General features: G+C 42.0%; 1 protein-coding gene across 1 annotated transcript in view; it reads left to right on the forward strand.

Moving 5' to 3' along the window:
- The window catches only part of LOC142151202 (uncharacterized), a 76,037-nt gene that overhangs the window by 30,559 nt on the left and 23,296 nt on the right, over positions 1–22,182 (forward strand). The window contains exon 3 of the mRNA XM_075206571.1: positions 13,565–14,538. Within this exon, the coding sequence (XP_075062672.1) occupies positions 13,766–14,538 (773 nt within the window). The 5' untranslated portion in view covers positions 13,565–13,765. The remainder of the gene's footprint in view (positions 1–13,564; positions 14,539–22,182) is intronic.

The raw sequence follows: 22,182 nt of genomic DNA on the forward strand, positions 1-22,182 counted from the left end.
AGTGTGATCATTATCAGTGTATACTCAGTATTATTATATAGCGCTGTGTAGTTATTATCAGTACATAGAGTAACTATATATAGCAGTACATACTCAGTATCACTGTATGATGCAGTGTCCGTCCTCCTGGGGTCTCACGGGAGGTTTATCAGTTTATCTGAGGTCAGTGCATTCTTACAGGATTTCAAATCATCGCATGTTACCATGGCAACGCTGCCATATATACCGGCTACATAGTGATATATACTCACCAATCAATATATACTCAGGGTTACTATAGGGAGCCGTGTCATTATCAGTGTATGCTCGGTACTATTATATAGTGCAGTGTGATCATTATCAGTGTATACTCAGTATTATTGTTTGTTTTTCACTCCTACGCTATTATTAACCTCAATAACATTCAATAACAATCATTTCCACTAATTTCCAGTCTATTCTGAACACCTCACACTTCACAATATTGATTTTAGGCTAAAAGGTTGCACCCAGGTAGCTGGATGTCTAAGCTAAGCGACACAAGTGGGCGGCACAGACACGTGGGCCATCTAGTAGTGGCACTGCAGTGCACTGTAGGCTTGAATGACCTTTTGCTGCTCCTCCACCCTATGCAGCATATAGAGGGTGGAGTTCTAGCGCGTCACTACCTCTTGTTTTCGTTGATGACAGGGCATTTTCATTCTTTTTTTATTTGGCAGTAACATTGAACGTAGTTTTATATCTGATACTAATATTTCTGGACTGCAACAACAGTGAACGTAGGTAAATTGAGCAGTACTAATATTTCTGGACTGCAACAACAGTGAACGTATTTTAATTTATCAGTAATAATATTTCTGGACTGCAACAACAGTGAACGTAGGTAAATTGAGCAGTACTAATATTTCTGGACTGCAACAACAGTGAACGTATTTTAATTTATCAGTAATAATATTTCTGGACTGCAAGAAGAGTGAATGTATTTTAATTGACCAGTACTAATATTTCTGAACTGCAACAACAGTGAACGTAGGTATTGCAGTACTAATATTTCTGGACTGCAACAATATATTGCTCTAGAATTTTTTTTATACTTTTTAAATAATTTTTTTATATTTTTTTGTAATTATTTTTGTATAATTTTTTTATTTATTTTTTGTAAATTTTTTTATGATTTTTTTTATATTTTTAAAATAACTATGGACTTAGCAGAACAAAGCACAGGACAAAAGCACCACTGGACTCAGCAGGACAGAGCAATGGCCAAAGCACCACTGGACTCAGCAGGACAGAGCACAGGACAAAAGCACCACTGGACTCAGCAGGACAGAGCACAGGACAAAGCACCACTGGACTCAGCAGGACAGAGCACAGGACAAAAGCACCACTGGACTCAGCAGGACAGAGCACTGGCCAAAGCACCACTGGACTCAGCAGCACAGAGCACAGGACAAAAGCACCACTCAACAGGAGAAACTAACTAACTAACTAACCACTGGACACAGGAGCACCACTACACTATCTACAACCTCCCTCTTCCCTGATCTCGCGTCCCGAGTCTTGCGAGATATGACGCGAGACGTGGACGTCAGAGGCTCGTTTTCATTTTTTTGCCCGCCGAAAATATCCGAACAGTACTCGGATCCCATTCGGATCCGCACTGTTCGGGTGGGCTCGGATTAGCAGAATCCGAGCCCGCTCATCCCTAATATACTTAGTATTATTATACAGAGCAGTGTGATCATTATAAGTGTATACTCAGTATTATTATACAGAGCACCACTGTTTCTTACATAACACAAGATGAGTTGGACTACACCTCTCAGCATGCCTCATTGCTAAGCTTTGTTGGTTTGATGTTTGAAAGAATCATTAAGTATAACTATTATAATCTCTCTATTATAAAAGTGTTGTTTATACATTGTTTCCTCTATATACCACTCCCTTTATAACAACACCCACAACTTTATCCAGGTACTTTTCTGGCATACATAAGAGTGATTTATAATGTTTTAATGATATTATAAGTCACCTCAACCAGTTCTGTGATTAAGCTGCTATTTTAAAGAAGGAGCATTGTACATATATCAGTCAAGGGATATTATGTACACTGTGCTGGATGGTGTCACTATGAACATGATAGGAAACAGGAACTGGCAGAAATTAATATGGGTGTATCTACTTGCTGCCATGCCAATTGTCATGGCAGCTGTTAGACGGACCTTACTAGCGATTGTTTATAACCAACAGATAATGCTAAGACACACATTATTTTATATTATTAACCTTCAGTGTATATTACACCGATCATGATGTGTCACTTACCAGCCAGAAAACATTATGTTGGCCAATTGGCTGCTTCCAGCAATCCCATCTAACCCCATCATTAGACTGGTTGTCAGACTGAGACACATCATGTTACTTGTCTAATGTATGATGATGTATGTTTTACAATGCGTACATTACATTACACATTACCCCCCTTATCTGCCTGGGCACCTTTCCGCTGGTAAATGCACCAGCTGTCTCAACTGCCGATCCAATGCTGCAGAGTGCAGATGCACTGCACAATAGGAACAACATTGTTCCATCGTTGAAAGAGATTTTCATTGCAGCTTAAAAATCTTGATCAACGATTTCATGTGCTTTGAAACAATAATTGTTCACCGTTGCTGGGTACACACTACTGTGATATCAGACCAATCAGTCGTTTGTCGTCTGATTGGCCCAATAATTTGCTGAAAACACAGTAGTATGTTTCCAGCCTAAGGCTGCTGCAAACACAATCTTAGAAAATTAACGAATTGTCACAGTATGCATACATAGCTACAAACTATGCACATTTTTACCATCGTAGTTACGACATTACCCAATAATAACAGTACTCAAAGACCTTAATCCAATCTCTCTTACACGAACCCATGGATTTTCAAAGCCTTAAAAAACATATAGTTTCAACTTCCCACAATTTTCAGGACGGGGTCTTGTCCTCATATGATCCAATTCATCACCAGGGATAATATTCCATATACAAGCAGAAATTCAGGTAACCACAAAAAGAACATAGTGGTTTACCCTTTATTACATAAACATGAGAATGGTGGAAGAAAAAATAAGAATGGTGGAAGTAATTACAAATGGGCTTTTGTTTCCACAGTATAATTTAAATTATAAGAAGATAGAAATGATTTTTAAAAAGCATGGGCATATTTTGTTAAAGGACCCGATACTTAAGAAGGTGCTGCCACAAAGACCTTCATTTGTCTACCAACGAGCCCCATCCTTAAATAATAAACTAGTTAAAAATGCCCTTCCCACATTAAAGAATGAAAGACATGTTTGCTATTTGCACCAAGCAAATTTTCTGGAGCATCTGCCAGTCCGCAAAACTAGTTGCAGATTGCTTTTACATGGGGTGTTTCCGCAGTTTGTGAAGTGGACATTTAGCTAGATGTGCTGTGTGGCCAAAAAGTCCACCTCTGCACCATATCCCACCCACTAATGTGTGATGATATCACTGGAAGATTCCACAGCTGTGTAATGACATGTTTGCATCATCATCATGTAGCAGTAAGTGGGCCGAAATATGGCAAATTACATTCTCATGTCCTTCTTCTCGCCTGCTGCTCCTGCTATCCGGGACAATGACAGTCTCTGGAGTCTGGGAGCCACCCGGACTGTCCAGGTTTTGGGATTAAACCTAATAAATAAAAGTAAAATGGGCAGGCTTTGTGGACAATTGGCTTCTATGTTTCTTTAGTTTCTCTGTTTCTAAATATTAATGCTTATTTATAAACATGCAAGAGTTCTGTACCATTATAATTGAGTGATTTAGTGTGCCTACTTTTCTACAGATGTACCTGTGTTCATGATTGTCACACTATATTGGGGCTAACCCAAGCTATCTACCCGTGTTAACCAGCTAAAAGTGTACCCGGAGATGTCTCCCCACCAGTTACGTAGAACCGGGCTGTGCTCTACTCTTATTCCCAGACCTGCTTCTGCGGGCAAGTTTATAAAATGCAACAATTGTCTTATAGGAAAAAAAGAACATTTATTAATAAAACATTTGTTTAAAATTGAATTTAGCAGCGCGGCTAACGTTAACTTAGAGTTTCATTACTGAACACTCTGTCACTGATTGACAGAATGGGGTTTTATAGTATTTGAACAATGTCTAGGGGATGGGAAATGTTCAATAATATACATAAATGATTACAAACTTATACAGCAATTCCATAAAGAAGTTAATTTTAACTTCCTAATTTTTTCATTTTTTTATAGTAGTTCCCTTTTCAGCCAGTTGATTGACATCTCTGTTTTGGTGGCTGTATGACATCTCTGTTTGGTGGCTATATGACATCTCTGTTTTGGTCCCTTGGGCAATGTTGACACCTGGATATTTTGGTCCACCAGATAGTACATATCACAGATATATCTTGGAAACATTACAATTAGTGAAGTCATATTTAGTCTTAAATTAATAAGGATTTAACAACAGATGTCATAGTGATATTTTGGAAGACTCTGGACCTTTTGTTTATTACTTTTGTCTTATATTAATATACTGCCTATGAATTCTAGACTCTTGTTTTGTACGGTGAGGCTCCCACATACAGACAGAACAATGCTTTGAACTTCACTTTCCACACCTAGGTGTTGTCTCAGTATGGAAACCTCTTTAGTATTGTGTTTACATGTGACTTGTGAATACAACAAGAGGCTGTATTTATACTAACTATATGTGCAAATATACTCTAGATATAGATTTGGTTTTACAAGTTTCCCATGAGACTCTTATTAATATTCAATTAACTTGTTTAAGACCAGGCATTTTATTCAATATGGGAAACTTTGTTATCCAATTTATTAAGGACAAATATAGCATTGCAATACAATCATATCGATTTATTAAAAATTACACTTTAACAAAGTTTTTCACACCCGGTCAAATACTGAATGAAAAATACTATTTATTTTTTTTATTTTTTTTACAGTTCACATAAGAGCTATTGTATTTTTACACATTAATGGATTAAACACACAGTAATACAGACTTATAACATATAATGAGAAAGCAATATAGTATAATATACTCAACAAGCCAGTCCCTGCAGTGCTTCATGTTCTCACTCTGTGCCCCTTCATCCTCACCCTGTGCCCCTTCATCCTCACTGTGTGTGCCCCTTCATCCTCACTGTGTGTGCCCCTTCATCCTCACTCTGTGTGCCCCTTCATCCTCACTCTGTGTGCCCCTTCATCCTCACTCTGTGTGCCCCTTCATCCTCACTCTCTGTGCCCCTTCATCCTCACTCTGTGCCCCTTCATCCTCACCCTGTGTGCCCCTTCATCCTCACTCTGTGCCCCTTCATCCTCACTCTGTGTGCTCCTTCATCATCACTCTGTGTGCCCCTTCATCCTCACTCTGAGTGCCCCTTCATCCTCACTCTGTGTGCCCCTTCATCCTCACTCTCTGTGCCCCTTCATCCTCACTCTCTGTGCCCCTTCATCCTCACCCTGTGTGCCCCTTCATCCTCACTCTGTGCCCCTTCATCCTCACTCTGTGCCCCTTCATCCTCACTCTGTGCCCCTTCATCCTCACTCTGTGCCCCTTCATCCTCACTCTGTGTGTCCCTTCATCCTCACCCTGTGTGCCCCTTCATCCTAAATCTGTGTGCCCCTTCATCCTCACTCTGTGCCCCTTCATCCTCACTCTGTGTGCCCCTTCATCCTCACTCTGTGTGCCCCTTCATCCTCACTCTGTGTGCCCCTTCATCCTCACTCTGTGTGCCCCTTCATCCTCACTCTCTGTGCCCCTTCATCCTCACTCTCTGTGCCCCTTCATCCTCACTCTGTGTGCCCCTTCATCCTCACTCTGTGTGCCCCTTCATCCTAAATCTGTGTGCCCCTTCATCCTCACCCAGTGTGCCCCTTCATCCTAAATCTGTGTGCCCCTTCATCCCCACCCTGTGTGCCCCTTCATCCTCACTCTATGCCCCTTCATCCTCACTCTGTGCCCCTTCATCCTCACTCTATGCCCCTTCATCCTCACCCTGTGTGCCCCTTCATCCTCACTCTGTGCCCCTTCATCCTCACTCTATGCCCCTTCATCCCCACCCTGTGTGCCCCTTCATCCTCACTCTGTGTGCCCCTTCATCCCCACCCTGTGTGCCCCTTCATCCTCACCCAGTGTGCCCCTTCATCCTCACCCAGTGTGCCCCTTCATCCTAAATCTGTGTGCCCCTTCATCCCCACCCTGTGTGCCCCTTCATCCTCACTCTGTGCCCCTTCATCCTCACTCTATGCCCCTTCATCCTCACCCTGTGTGCCCCTTCATCCCCACCCTGTGCCCCTTCATCCTCACTCTATGCCCCTTCATCCTCACCCTGTGTGCCCCTTCATCCCCACCCTGTGTGCCCCTTCATCCTCACTCTGTGCCCCTTCATCCTCACTCTATGCCCCTTCATCCTCACCCTGTGTGCCCCTTCATCCTCACTCTGTGCCCCTTCATCCTCACTCTATGCCCCTTCATCCTCACCCTGTGTGCCCCTTCATCCCCACCCTGTGTGCCCCTTCATCTTCACTCTGTGCCCCTTCATCCTCACTCTATGCCCCTTCATCCTCACACTGTGTGCCCCTTCATCCTCACTCTGTGCCCCTTCATCCTCACTCTGTGCCCCTTCATCCTCACTCTGTGCCCCTTCATCCTCACTCTGTGCCCCTTCATCCTCACTCTGTGTGTCCCTTCATCCTCACCCTGTGTGCCCCTTCATCCTAAATCTGTGTGCCCCTTCATCCTCACTCTGTGCCCCTTCATCCTCACCCAGTGTGCCCCTTCATCCTAAATCTGTGTGCCCCTTCATCCCCACCCTGTGTGCCCCTTCATCCTAAATCTGTGTGCCCCTTCATCCTCACCCAGTGTGCCCCTTCATCCTAAATCTGTGTGCCCTTTCATCCTCACCCAGTGTGCCCCTTCATCCTAAATCTGTGTGCCCCTTCATCCCCACCCTGTGTGCCCCTTCATCCTCACTCTGTGCCCCTTCATCCTCACTCTATGCCCCTTCATCCTCACTCTGTGCCCCTTCATCCTCACACTGTGTGCCCCTTCATCCTCACTCTATGCCCCTTCATCCTCACCCTGTGTGCCCCTTCATCCTCTTTCTGTGCCCCTTCATCCTCACTCTGTGCCCCTTCATCCCCACCCTGTGTGCCCCTTCATCCTCACTCTATGCCCCTTCATCCTCACTCTATGCCCCTTCATCCTCACTCTGTGTGCCCCTTCATCTTCACTCTGTGCCCCTTCATCTTCACTCTATGCCCCTTCATCCCCACCCTGTGTGCCCCTTCATCTTCACTCTGTGCCCCTTCATCCTCACTCTATGCCCCTTCATCCCCACCCTGTGTGCCCCTTCATCTTCACTCTGTGCCCCTTCATCTTCACTCTGTGCCCCTTCATCTTCACTCTGTGCCCCTTCATCCTCACTCTTTGCCCCTTCATCCTCAACATGTGTGCCCCTTCATCCTCACCCTGTGTGGTGTGCCCCTTCATCCTCACTCTGTGCCCCTTCATCCTCACCCAGTGTGCCCCTTCATCCTCACTCTGTGTGCCCCTTCATCCTCACTCTGTGCCCCTTCATCCTCACCCTGTGTGCCCCTTCATCCTCACCCAGTGTGCCCCTTCCTACTCACTTTGTGCCCCTTCATCCCCACCCTGTGTGCCCCTTCATCTTCACTCTGTGCCCCTTCATCCTCACTCTATGCCCCTTCATCCTCACTCTGTGCCCCTTCATCCTCACTCTGTGTGTCCCTTCATCCTCACCCTGTGTGCCCCTTCATCCTAAATCTGTGTGCCCCTTCATCCTCACCCAGTGTGCCCCTTCATCCTAAATCTGTGTGCCCCTTCATCCTCACCCAGTGTGCCCCTTCATCCTAAATCTGTGTGCCCCTTCATCCCCACCCTGTGTGCCCCTTCATCCTCACTCTGTGCCCCTTCATCCTCACTCTATGCCCCTTCATCCTCACTCTGTGCCCCTTCATCCTCACTGTGTGTGCCCCTTCATCCTCACACTGTGTGCCCCTTCATCCTCACTCTATGCCCCTTCATCCTCACCCTGTGTGCCCCTTCATCCTCACTCTGTGCCCCTTCATCCTCACTCTGTGCCCCTTCATCCCCACCCTGTGTGCCCCTTCATCCTCACTCTATGCCCCTTCATCCTCACTCTATGCCCCTTCATCCCCACCCTGTGTGCCCCTTCATCTTCACTCTGTGCCCCTTCATCCTCACTCTTTGCCCCTTCATCCTCAACATGTGTGCCCCTTCATCCTCACCCTGTGTGCCCCTTCATCCTCACTCTGTGTGCCCCTTCATCCCCACCCTGTGTGCCCCTTCATCCTCACCCAGTGTGCCCCTTCATCCTCACTCTATGCCCCTTCATCCTCACCCTGTGTGCCCCTTCATCCTCACCCAGTGTGCCCCTTCCTACTCACTTTGTGCCCCTTCATCCTCACCCTGTGTGTCCCTTCATCCTCACCCTGTGTGGTGTGCCCCTTCATCCTCACTCTGTGCCCCTTCATCCTCACCCTGTGTGCCCCTTCATCCTCACCCAGTGTGCCCCTTCCTACTCACTTTGTGCCCCTTCATCCTCACCCTGTGTGTCCCTTCATCCTCACCCTGTGTGGTGTGCCCCTTCATCCTCACTCTGTGCCCCTTCATCCTCACCCAGTGTGCCCCTTCATCCTCACCCAGTGTGCCCCTTCCTACTCACTTTGTGCCCCTTCATCCTCACCCTGTGTGTCCCTTCCTACTCACTTTGTGCCCCTTCATCCTCACCCAGTGTGCCCCTTCATCCTCACCCAGTGTGCCCCTTCCTACTCACTTTGTGCCCCTTCATCCTCACCCAGTGAGCCCCTTCATCCTCACTCTGTGCCCCTTCATCCTCACCCAGTGTGCCCCTTCCTACTCACTTTGTGCCCCTTCATCCTCACTCTGTGCCCCTTCATCCTCACCCAGTGTGCCCCTTCCTACTCACTTTGTGCCCCTTCATCCTCACCCTGTGTGCCCCTTCATCCTCACTCTGTGTGCCCCTTCATCCTCACCCTGTGTGCCCCTTCATCCTCACCCTGTGTGCCCCTTCATCCTCACCCTGTGCCCCTTTATCCTCACCCTGTGTGCCCCTTCATCCTCACCCTGTGTGCCCCTTCATCCTCACTCTGTGTGCCCCTTCATCCTCACCCTGTGTGCCCCTTCATCCTCACCCTGTGCGTCCCTTCATCCTCACTCTGTGTGCCCCTTCATCCTCACTCTTTGCCCCTTCATCCTCAACATGTGTGCCCCTTCATCCTCACCCTGTGTGGTGTGCCCCTTCATCCTCACTCTTTGCCCCTTCATCCTCAACATGTGTGCCCCTTCATCCTCACCCTGTGTGGTGTGCCCCTTCATCCTCACTCTGTGCCCCTTCATCCTCACCCAGTGTGCCCCTTCCTACTCACTTTGTGCCCCTTCATCCTCACCCTGTGTGCCCCTTCATCCTCACTCTGTGTGCCCCTTCATCCTCACTCTGTGCCCCTTCATCCTCACCCAGTGTGCCCCTTCCTACTCACTTTGTGCCCCTTCATCCTCAACATGTGTGCCCCTTCATCCTCACTCTTTGCCCCTTCATCCTCAACATGTGTGCCCCTTCATCCTCACCCAGTGTGCCCCTTCATCCTCACCCAGTGTGCCCCTTCATCCTCACCCTGTGTGCCCCTTCCTACTCACTCTGTGCCCCTTCATCCTCGCTCTGTATGCCCCTTTATCCTCACTCTGTGTGCCCCTTCATCCTCACTTTAACAAAGATTTTCCCACCCGGTCAAATACTGAATGAAAAATACTATGTTCATTTTTTACAGTTCATTATAAGAGCTATTGTATTTTTACAGATTAATGGATTAAACACACAACAAAATATTTTAAAGTTGGTAGTCAAGAAGGTGTATCAGAAAAGAAAAATTAAAATGCCAAAGGGCTAACATTGGTTTGATCTGATTTTATAATTGTTTGTGTCTATTGAAGATATAATAATTAGGACTGTTTCCCTATATCATATACTCAATTCCTAATAGTCCCCTTCAATATTCACATATTTCTAAAACATTCAAATTATTATAACCTCTTGTTTCATTACCACAATTCATTCGTATTTGGTCAATCAATATATGGCCGTATTTATATTACAGCGTTCCTCCTTTTTCAAACACAGAAATATATATATAATTATATTTTTATTCACTCTATTTTGATCCAGGTAGTGCAGGGTTAATGTATGAAATATATAGAATACAATTTATAGTTTTTCAAATCTTGACAACACTAGTTTTGAATGTTCAGAGATTAGCTATTAACACGGGTCTCACTCTAACCAATAAACTGTCTGCCGTCACAAGTCTTTCTGAGAGGTCAAACTCTGTGTATCTTATTTTTAAATTTATCTCCTATTTCCTATTTCCACTGTATCATTATATATGAATATACCACGTAATATTACTTCTTGTTTTTGTAAAACATTATTGACTCCATGAGAATTGTAAAGCGCTACGGAATTTGCTGGCGCTATATAAATATATGATGATGGTGATGATGTGTTTCTCATTTGTGTGGAATCAGTAATCACCTCAAAATAGATAAATGTGAATGAGAGGTAAGTTTATGGCTCTCTCTGCCTAGACAATAGTAGAATCTTAAACAAAAGGTCCATTTGTTGACATAACAGGGTGTCAGAGACTGCAGTGATCTAATTACAATGTAAGATGTTACCACCTGCCAAGATCTAATTAGAATTCTCCTTTATTGTCAGTGACCTTAGGAATGTTGATACTTCATTTACAAGTCAATGAGGTATACACCAGAAGCTGAGAGGGCTCTGGTGAAAGAATATGTATACATTTTATGAGAGACTAATTTAAATTTCACTTTAAGACAAACAGTCTGAGAATACCTGTTGGTCATCCTGGAAACTATTGATGGGAGATGGGGAGGAGTGAATATAAATAGGCTGTATGAGGCTGGTGTTAGTTAGTTGGTGGTTGACTTGGTGGTTGGAGAGCTGGAAGGATGGAACAGTAGGAATGAGCAGAAGGGAAATAGACTGAAGGAGAAATCAACAGAATAAGGTAACTATGTTATGCATAAGAATATATTGATAGATACAGAAATGTTTGCATATATTATGCTGTAGATATTGTATATTTGGATTAGATAGATAGATATATCAGTTTTGTGGTGTATTGTTTGTATTTTGTCTTTCTATTCTCTATCAGTGCTGTGGTATCAAGTGTATAATATATCTATATATTTTATCAGTACTATGTGATAATAGAGAAATTTTCAATAGCATTTTGGAAAACCTTTTTCAGCACTATCACTTTTGTATTTATTCAAATATCAAAGAGGGGAACAATGATTCATTGAGTCCACATTTTATCTTTTAGAAATTAAGCTTAGATATATTACTATGTGAGCAGCAGATCAGAACATGAACATCACCCACTGCTTCTCACACAAAAACAAATGTGATTATAGTCCTCTGGCTGCAGTGCGGTGATGTTCATGAGCAGATCTGACACTTTCTAATGTTACTTCAGACTTCACTGAGCAAAGCTGTAAATCTCCTGGGATCTGAAAGAATTCAGCGTCACTGGTAATTATCCCATCTGCCTCCCTTACTCTCCCCATTGCGCCCTCTTGCACTCTGTCCCTTTTCATCTAGTAACCCATAAATTGAATACTTACCCCCTTTTTCATCCACATTCAAAAATGTATTTTGTATTTTGAATCCCTAAAATCCTCCACTTGCCTGTATGTCTGGGACCCGTCCCACCTTACTGCATCCTCCAGTAGGATCTTACCCTGCTACTGTCTTTATCATCATACTATCTGCAGCTACAGAATACCAGATAACAGGCACTGTATGTTTGGGAGATGGTGGCTGCAGAGTGTACGGGCAGAATATGAGGAGGGACAGGGTTCATTTTTAATTATGTAAATTAGTCATAAGACTGAGGGAACGTGACTTTGTGACTTGTGTCATATTGGTGAGATTGAATGTTATTACATTGAGATATGTGAACATAACGATGTACTTTCTTGCATACAGTGGACTTGAGAGGAGTAAAACTTGTCCCAATAATAGTAATACTATGGTGCAGATTCAATTGAGAAAACATCTGTACAAAGTGTCTACCGGAAAGGCCGCAGAAGACACCTCACATGGATTTTTTTGCAGAAATCTCACTCATTGAGCATTCATTTTTACCGTACTGCCGGTTAATAGTGTGCAGCCTTGATGCTCTGAGGAACATCGCGGCCAATTGAATCTACCCCGATATGTAACATCCAGGGTGGTTTAAAATGTGTTTTTTCCATTGTGGCCCCCTCTAACACATCAATAAACCACCAAATGCTCAGTCTTCACCCCTGTAGCTCATATCAGTATCTCTTACTGGAACATGTGTATGTGCACAATATGAGGAGTGTGAACTGGTGTAGGATTCATCAAGGAACAACACAATCCTCCCACCTCCGGCCATATTAGAGGTTATCACCATATGGGTGTGATATCCCTGTCATGTGCTCTCTATTCTTCTCTCTCCTGTCTGCTGACCCTTCCTGCTCTCCTGTGTGCTCTCCTTTTCCCAAGTAATTAAAATTCTCAGCTGTATAAAAGACTGACGGCTTTTATACAGGTCATAGGAGTGAGGTGATATCTAATATCTGTTATAGTTTACTGTAGAGGGTAAGTTTTATAAATATATGGTGGTAATCGGACACGTGGTGCTGGTTGGTCACCTGTTCAGGTCTGGGAGGATCCTCCCCCCACAGAGGTATAAAGGTGTGGTTACACCTGTGGGAGGACCTCAGTACACACCTGCATGTGACAAGACATAAGCTCTGAGAAGGTCTGAGGAGGACCAGTGAAGAATCTGTGTCAGGCAGGAGGTCTGAGAAGAGTCCAAGAGGGGCTGAGAGACGAGAGTCCAGAGAGTCATAAGCGAGTCTGTTAAGCAGACTTATCTGCACTTGTGTTAGTAAGGGTCCAAGAAGTGAGGTCATGCCCTGAATAGGAACTTAGTATTTATTATTTTTATAGTCTTGTTTGCAGACAATTTAAAAGCATGTTCATTCTGGAAGTTTGCTGGTTGGAGACACTATTTAGCACCAAACACTTACTTTTTTTTCTAAAAATAAAATAATGAAATAGAATCCATGACTGGGTATATTCATTAGTATACATGAATAAATGTATATACTTCAAGTTACTTATATAAAATAATCAATGATTACACTGCTGCTGTCTAAAGTAGACTCACTCATTATTGGTAGGATATAAAAAGTAAGTAAAAAACAAAATAAGGGACAAGCGCTGCTTATTGTTGAGTCAACATTTGGGAATATTATCTAATATGGCACCAGAATATCCAAAAGAAAAAAATATGCTTAGAATCTAAAAATATATTTACTGTAATGCTAAAATGACATTATGTCTTAATTAGAGACATTATTATATTTACATGCATATGATTAAAGTATATATATTTTTTTTCTAAACAGGTGGATTAATGAACCGGATTCTCTCTAATTGCAGAAGAGGACACACACAAAAGAACATTATTTTCTGAATATCTGAGTGTTCACCCACAAGTCATATCGACTACAGAAGTCGGCTCTTATAAGACTTGAGAATTCTCACAAGCTATTTTCATTTTCTGAACAGGAGAAGCCTTCTGTAGCTTGTTACTCATTAAACACACAATGAGTCTCACAGGAGAGAGGCCATATCTATGCTCTGAGTGCGATAAAATGTTTACATGTAAGTCATATCTGATCCAACACCAGAGGATTCACACAGGAGAAAAACCATTTTCATGTTCTGAATGTAGTAAATGTTTCAGGACCAATTCAAGTCTTGTTAAACATCAGCTGATTCACACAGGTGAAAAACCATATTCATGCTCCGAATGTAGTAAATGTTTTAGTAATGATTCAATATTACTACTACACCAGAGGTGTCACACAGGAGAAAAACCATTTTCATGCTCTGAATGCAACAAATGTTTTAGACAGAAGTCAGAACTTATTAGTCACCAGATGTTTCACACAGGAGAGAAGCCATTTTCATGCTCTGAATGTTGTAAATGTTTTAGGAGAAATTCAGAATTAATCCTACACCAGAGGGTTCACACAGGAGAAAAACCATTTTCATGTTCTGAATGTAACAAATGTTTTAAACAGAAGTCACACCTTGTTAGACACCAGAGGATTCACACCGGAGAGAAGCCTTTTTCATGCTCTGAATGTGGCAAGTGTTTTAACACCAATTCACACCTTGCTACACATAAGAGAAGCCACACAGGAGAGAAACCGTTTAAATGTTCTGAATGTAGCAAGTGTTTTATGCGACAGACAAGTCTTATTGTGCATCAGAGAATTCACACAGGAGAGAAACCGTTTCTATGCTCTGAATGTAACACATGTTTTACTCAAAAGTCAACACTTCTTTCTCACCAGAGAATTCACAGAAAGAAGTCACTTGGCTCTGAATAGCACAAGCATATCATATGCAAGTTTAGTTATTTAATCACCATAATTTTCACACAGAGGATAATCCATTTTAATTTACTGATTGTGCCATATGTTTTATGTGAAATCAAAGCCTTTTTAGACTGGAAGAACTGGCACTGAGACTTTGGACGTTTTCCCCCTGATTTAAATTGTGCAGGTCACTTACACAGAGTGAAGGTTATATGTGATATGCATTCAATTCTCTCTACAAACCTATTAAATAATAATAAAAGGGACTACAACTGTATCAGCATCTTCCTTTCCTCCCACTCCCTCCTTGACCCTCTGGCTTTAATCCTCTTCACTCTAACGAAAACACTCTCATTAAGGTCACTATTGACATCCTCACTGCAAAATCCAAGTGTCTTTGCATCCTGATTATCTTTGTAGACCTCTGCAGAGTATGACACCATTGATCACCTTCTCCTCCTTCAAACCCTCCACTTCATTAGCCTCCATGACACTGCCCTTACATAGTTCAACTCCTACTTCCCCAACCACTCATTTTGGGTTCCTGTCTCCACTTTCCCTCATTTTCTACTAGATGTCAATATCCCCCAAGGGTCTTTTCTTGCCCCCTGCTCTTCTCCCTATAAACTTCTTCCCCCTGTGATATTATCATCTCCTTTGTCCTCCATTACCATCTCTTAGCTGCTGACCCCCACACAAGGCCCTCTTTACAAGTGATTTCTTTATGTATTGTTGCAGGGTATAATTATATAGTCTTGCTGCCTGTATTTACACCATTTTATTGCTTATGTTCCTATTTTACTTTATTTTGCTGTTTGTCAAACCCCTTCTGGTGCCTTATAAAATAAAAGAGAATTCTAAAATTTCATATGTGAGTTTGCGTCTATCAATTTTATTACTACTTTGCTTGGAGTTCATAATGGAGGCCTAAAATGTGTCACATTTAAAGTTTAGGACGACACCTGATCTCTTCTATCTCTGAACTGGTGTAAAACTCAGGTACTTTTGCAGACTGGAAATGGCCGTGCACCTTCCACACAGGAAGACTTGCCCTAAGAGTGTGCCGAATGTCCATCTTGTCCAGCGAACTGAAATCTTGGATCTGCTTTGCAAAACAATGTGCACTGTATGCTTACTCTGTACTGTATATAGAAAACCCTCACTCCTCCCATTTCCTCTCCTTGGCTTGTGCAGTCTTCTGCAGACATCCCTTATTACTGTGTAAACCCATGCAACCTGGTGGAAACTAGGTGCACATGCGCTAATTAAGGCGGCCGCAGAGCTGAAAGCTGCTTTTGTGCTGCGCAGTTGAGGTTTTGCTATTAGCATGTGACCCCCTCCCCTTGTTCATTTAATGATTTTTCTAATACAAATGGATACATTCTATATATGTACATGTCATGTTATACATGAATGTACTGTATATACAGTGTAGAGAGTGGGATCATTGTTATATATAGGCAAGTTGGGATGAGCTTTATTTCAAAAGGTTTAGATGTTACTAAGAGAATTGTACATGTGAAATGTTAGTTGTGTGTATATAACATAGGTTACAATGAGGTGATGTTACCTAATATGAGGGTGTAGTACTCTGTATAATAGTAATAGAGATTGTGATGAAACAGGACCATATAGCATATAGGCTAAATTACCATGACTTTTGTAGTTTCCGTTTACATTACTGCCAGCTGCCTCCGTAAGACTTGATTGAAAATTGAGATATGGAGATTCTTTTCTAATTGTGGAATCAAATTCTTTATTCATTGTTTGTGAATATTGTACATTCTTATGTATTTTTTCTAATCTGGAGCCAAGGTTGATTTTTGATGCAGGGCTGACAATCTGGCGCCCAACAACCTAAATTCCCAAAAAGGCCAGTTATCCATATTACTATGCAGCAAATGTATCATCTATGAATTGTTCCACCTGGACTGATATGTAAATATTTGAATTTACAGCCAATTATTATTACAAACTTTAATTTAAATAGCATTAACCTACTACGCAGCACTGAGTTAGTAACAATCAAGACAGGTTAATGGCAAAGCTGTATGGAGGCCCCGCTCACAAGTTTGCGGTCTATAGGAAAATAGGAGTATTATACTTGATAAGTGGCTCAGACTGTATATTGGTTCTGACAGATTGCAATAAGAAGCAGTTCTTAGTGGGGCTAAATGTGGTCACACAGTTATGTTAAACACAATTTGAGTGACTTGTGTAGAGAGGTGGTAATCCAGCAAAGTACCCGAGGGAAGATATGAAGGTGGTTCTGGAATTTGAAAAGCTAAAGAGAAGAGTTTTCAGGAAACACCTGAAGGTTTGGAGTCTGGGGGGAAAGTATTACTGTTTGAGGAAGGATATTCCATAGAGTAATTGCAGCCTGAAATAAGTCCTGTAACCAGGAATGGAAGCAAGTTAAGTGTGGATGAGAGAAGCATGCATTAATGTTTTTGATGGTCATAGCATTGAGAACACAATAATCAATGCATGGTCTAAGTGTTCCGTCTTTTTCTTTATGAAGAAGATGTCCATGGCTGGAAAAGATGACGGTCTAATAAATCCCTGCTGTCAGTTCTCTTTAATATATTCGGCCATAGCTTGAGTCTACGGGGTGGAGAGACGATACACATGACCTCAAGAAGGGTTATTTCCATGAAGAATATCCATGGAGAAGACCCATGCCTGGTGAGGTGAGTGCACGTTCAAGGCATGACTCTATGACACAGTTGGCAGTAGCTATCTTCTCCCTAGGAGTGGGGAGCAATTTGTTCAATCCCTATAACTTTAAGTACTCTAGAGTTGCCTTGAAATTGATGCTTATAATATCTTAGTATGCTATATGTGAACAAACCATTTATAATATTTCTACAACGCTCAAGGAATACTGTTTTAAATTGGCAAATGGTTCTCGCTACATATTGCAATTGCACTCTAAAAGGTAGATTACATAATTGACAGTAAAAATTTTAAAACCCACAAAGGAAACGTGATTTAAACATCAAAAGAAACATATGTGTTATAAATATCAACCTCATCTATTCTCATTCTTATAATTAATTTGATCCATCAATGCGGTAGAACCAAGCATTATTCTCTGTAAAAATTAGGCAGAACCAAGCATTATTCGAAATGAATAAAAGTTGTGATTGTTGTGACATCATAGCTATTTGCACCAAGCTTTTCTAGAGCACCTGCCAGCCCGCAAAACTAGGTGCAGATTGCTTGTACATGGGGTGTTTCCTTAGTCCATGAAGTGGACATTTACTTAGATGTGCTGTGTGGCCAACAAGTCCACATATGCACCGTACCCCGCCCACTGATGTGTGACAATATCACTACAAGCCTCCACAGCTGTGTAATCACATGTATAGTATCCTCACGTATCAGTAGGCTGGCAAATAACATTGTCATGTCCTCCTTCCTACCTGCTTTTCCTGCAGGCAGGAAGACATTCTCTGAAGTCTGGGAGTAAAATCTGGGAGCCTACCGGAGAGTCCAGGGGGGAAATTTATCAAGCTGCGAGTTTCCAGCGGGTTTGAAAAGTGGAGATGTTGCCTATAACAACCAATGAGATTCTAGCCATCATTTTGTAGAATGTACTAAATAAATGATAACTACAATCTGACTGGATGGTGAAGTAAGACCATTGACTTTCAATTTCTGCAGAAGGCTCTGGCCTTGATCTGGCATTTTAAATGAGTAGGTCTAGTTTGTGTGAGTGAATACAAGCTGAAATGGAAACCCCCATCGGAATGAGATATTGAGGGAGCGAAGACATTGAGTGATTTCAACAAGATTCCATTGTTTCTTTAAGGTGATTGGGGAAAGATTTAAAAAAAAGAGAGTTTGTCCCGGAATAAGACATGCTTTTCAGATTGCATGCAGCAAGGAGAATTTTCTACTTCACAGAATAGTAGTGTAGACGCACTGTCACATCTCGTGGTAGTAAATATTTTCACAAAAATATCATATGTGATATAAACATCGACCTGATCTACTCTCATTCTTATCATTAATTTGATCCATAAATGAACCAGCACCAAGAAGTAATATAGGTAAACATGAGGCAGAACCAAGCATTATTCTAAATGAAGAAAAGGGGTGGTTGTTGGTTTCACTTAGATGTGACATGTTTGCTATTTGCACCAAGCTCATTTTCTGGAGCATCTGCCAGTCCACAAAACTAGGTGCAGATTGCGGTTACATGGGGTGTTTCCATAGTCTGTGAAGTGGACATTTAGTTAGATGTGCTGTGTGGCCAACTAGTCCACCTCTGCACCATACACCGCCCACTGATGGGTGATGATGTCACTGGAAGCCTCCACAGCTGTGTAATGACATGTTTGCATCATCATGTAGCAGTAAGGGGGCCGAGATTTGGCTAATTACGTTCTCATGTCCCCCTTCTCGCCTGCTGCTCCTGCTATCCGGGACAATGACAATCTCTGGAGTCTGGGAGCCACCCGGACTGTCCAGGTTTTGGGATAACCCTAATAAATAAAATTAAAATGGGCAGGCTTTGTGGACAGTTGGCTTCTACGTTTCTAAATATTAATGCTTATTTATAAACATACAAGAGTTCTGTACCATTATAATTGAGTGATGTAGTGTGCCTACTCTTCTACAGATGCACCTGAGTTTATGGGTGTGACACTATATTGGGGCTAACCTAGGCTATCTACCCATTCTAATCAAAATAAACATTAGGGGCGCTAGTATTTACACTTCACAATAATTTTATTAAAATCCAATAAAATATAAAATAATACCACTACATATGGCCATAGATACCATAAAAGGTTAACATTCAATGCACACAATATTGAGACTTATAGAGAATGTGCTTCTTAGCAAGTGCATCTATATTCACTATATTGAAATGAACTAGTAAATAGTATAAAACAATATTAATGTTCACATATAGAGGTAGATGGAGCAAGCGCAATTGAAGGATAGATGTAATTAAGCAAATAGCGAGAATACAGATTGCCTAAGACAAACTTAATGCAGATTGCTGTAATTTAATTTCCATGGCATCGGTGAAACTTCAAAGATCTATCACATTGATACGTATATATCCAGATGTAGAATACCGGGAAGATAAAACGAATCCCTCGTTGTGATGTATTCAGCGGTCCCAATATATATGCCGATGTTACAATGGAAAGATTACAGATAAAATCACTCAAACCTATATCACATATAAGAGGCAGTCTCCCAGTCTGCGCATAGGCCCAGTCGACCGTTCCGATGGAATAGACTGAAATTCAAATCGGTAGTATTCAGCAAATCTGTATAGGTGTTAGACAGTCTTGCTAGCTAACCACAGCATGTAATGTGCCCAACTGAGCATGTATAGATGTACATATCACCTGTTTCTTCATGCGGCTTGGCAATAAATAATATGGTTAATCCTCTCCTTTATCTTGCACCGTATAGATTGCAGTTCATAGCAGTCCAAGTGAACATTGAGGAGATCCCCGGGGTCTCATGGCCAAGAATATATCTCTGAAAAACTTTTAGTGTAAGCTTGACGCGTTTCTCGGCCATAGCTATTTCATCAGAATCTACCCATGCTAACCAGCTAAGAGTGTACCCGGAGATGTCTCACCACCAAATCTGGAGAACCGGGCTGTGCTCTACTCTTATTCCCAGACCTGCTTATGCGGGGAAGTTTATAAAATGTAACAATTGTCTTAAAGGAAAAAAAGAACATTTATTAATAAAACATTAGTTTAAAATTGAGTTTAGCAGCGCGGCTAACGTTAACGTAGAGTTTCATTACTGAACACTCTGTCACTGATTGACAGAATGCGGTTTTATAGTATTTGAACAAAGTCTAGGGGATGGGAACGTTCAATAATATACATAAAGTATTACAATGTTATACAGCAATTCCATAAATAAGTTAATTATAACATGCAGTAGTTCTCTATTTTGGTAGCTGTATGACATCTCTGTTTGGTGGCTGTATGACATCTCTGTTTGGTGGCTGTATGACATCTCTGTTTGGTGGCTGTATGACATCTCTGTTTGGTGACTGTATGACATCTCTGTTTGGTGGCTGTATGACATCTCTGTTTGGTGACTGTATGACATCTCTGTTTGGTGGCTGTATGACATCTCTGTTTGGTGACTGTATGACATCTCTGTTTGGTGGCCGTATGACATCTCTGTTTGGTGGCCGTATGACATCTCTGTTTGGTGGCCGTATGACATCTCTGTTTGGTGGCTGTATGACATCTCTGTTTGGTGGCTGTATGACATCTCTGTTTGGTAGCTGTATGACATCTCTGTTTAGTGGCTGTATGACATCTCTGTTTGGTGGCTGTATGACATCTCTGTTTGGTGGCTGTATGACATCTCTGTTTGGTGGCTGTATGACATCTCTGTTTGGTAGCTGTATGACATCTCTGTTTGGTAGCTGTATGACATCTCTGTTTGGTGGCTGTATGACATCTCTGTTTGGTGACTGTATGACATCTCTGTTTGGTGACTGTATGACATCTCTGTTTGGTGGCTGTATGACATCTCTGTTTGGTGGCTGTATGACATCTCTGTTTGGTAGCTGTATGACATCTCTGTTTGGTGGCTGTATGACATCTCTGTTTGGTGACTGTATGACATCTCTGTTTTGGTGGCTGTATGACATCTCTGTTTTGGTGGCTGTATGACATCTCTGTTTGGTGGCTGTATGACATCTCTGTTTGGTGACTGTATGACATCTCTGTTTGGTGACTGTATGACATCTCTGTTTGGTGGCTGTATGACATCTCTGTTTTGGTAGCTGTATGACATCTCTGTTTGGTAGCTGTATGACATCTCTGTTTGGTGGCTGTATGACATCTCTGTTTTGGTAGCTGTATGACATCTCTGTTTGGTAGCTGTATGACATCTCTGTTTGGTAGCTGTATGACATCTCTGTTTGGTAGCTGTATGACATCTCTGTTTGGTGGCTGTATGACATCTCTGTTTGGTGGCTGTATGACATCTCTGTTTTGGTAGCTGTATGACATCTCTGTTTAGTGACTGTATGACATCTCTGTTTGGTGGCTGTATGACATCTCTGTTTGGTGGCTGTATGACATCTCTGTTTTGGTAGCTGTATGACATCTCTGTTTAGTGACTGTATGACATCTCTGTTTGGTGGCTGTATGACATCTCTGTTTGATGGCTGTATGACATCTCTGTTTTGGTCCCTCAGCAGTGTTGACACCTGGATATTTTGGTCCACCAGATGGTACATATCATATATATATCTTGAAAACATTATTATTAGTGATTTCATATTTGGTCTTAAATTAATAAGGGTTTAACAACAGATGTGATAGTGATATTTTGGTAGACTCTGGACCTTTTGTTTATTACTTATGTCTTATATTAATATACTGACTATTAATTCTTGACTCTTGTTTTGTACGGTGAGGCTCCCACATACAGACAGAACAATGCTTTGAACTTCACTTTCCACACCTAGGTGTTGTCTCAGTATGGAAACCTCTTTAGTATTGTGTTTACATGTGACTTGTGAATACAACAAGAGGCTGTGTTTATACTAACTATATGTGCAAATATACTCTTTACATATAGATTAGGTTTTATAAGTTTCCCATGAGACTCTAATTAATATTCAAAGT

This window comes from Mixophyes fleayi, chromosome 4, assembly GCF_038048845.1.
Source record: "Mixophyes fleayi isolate aMixFle1 chromosome 4, aMixFle1.hap1, whole genome shotgun sequence".
In the NCBI taxonomy this organism is placed as follows: domain Eukaryota; kingdom Metazoa; phylum Chordata; class Amphibia; order Anura; family Limnodynastidae; genus Mixophyes; species Mixophyes fleayi.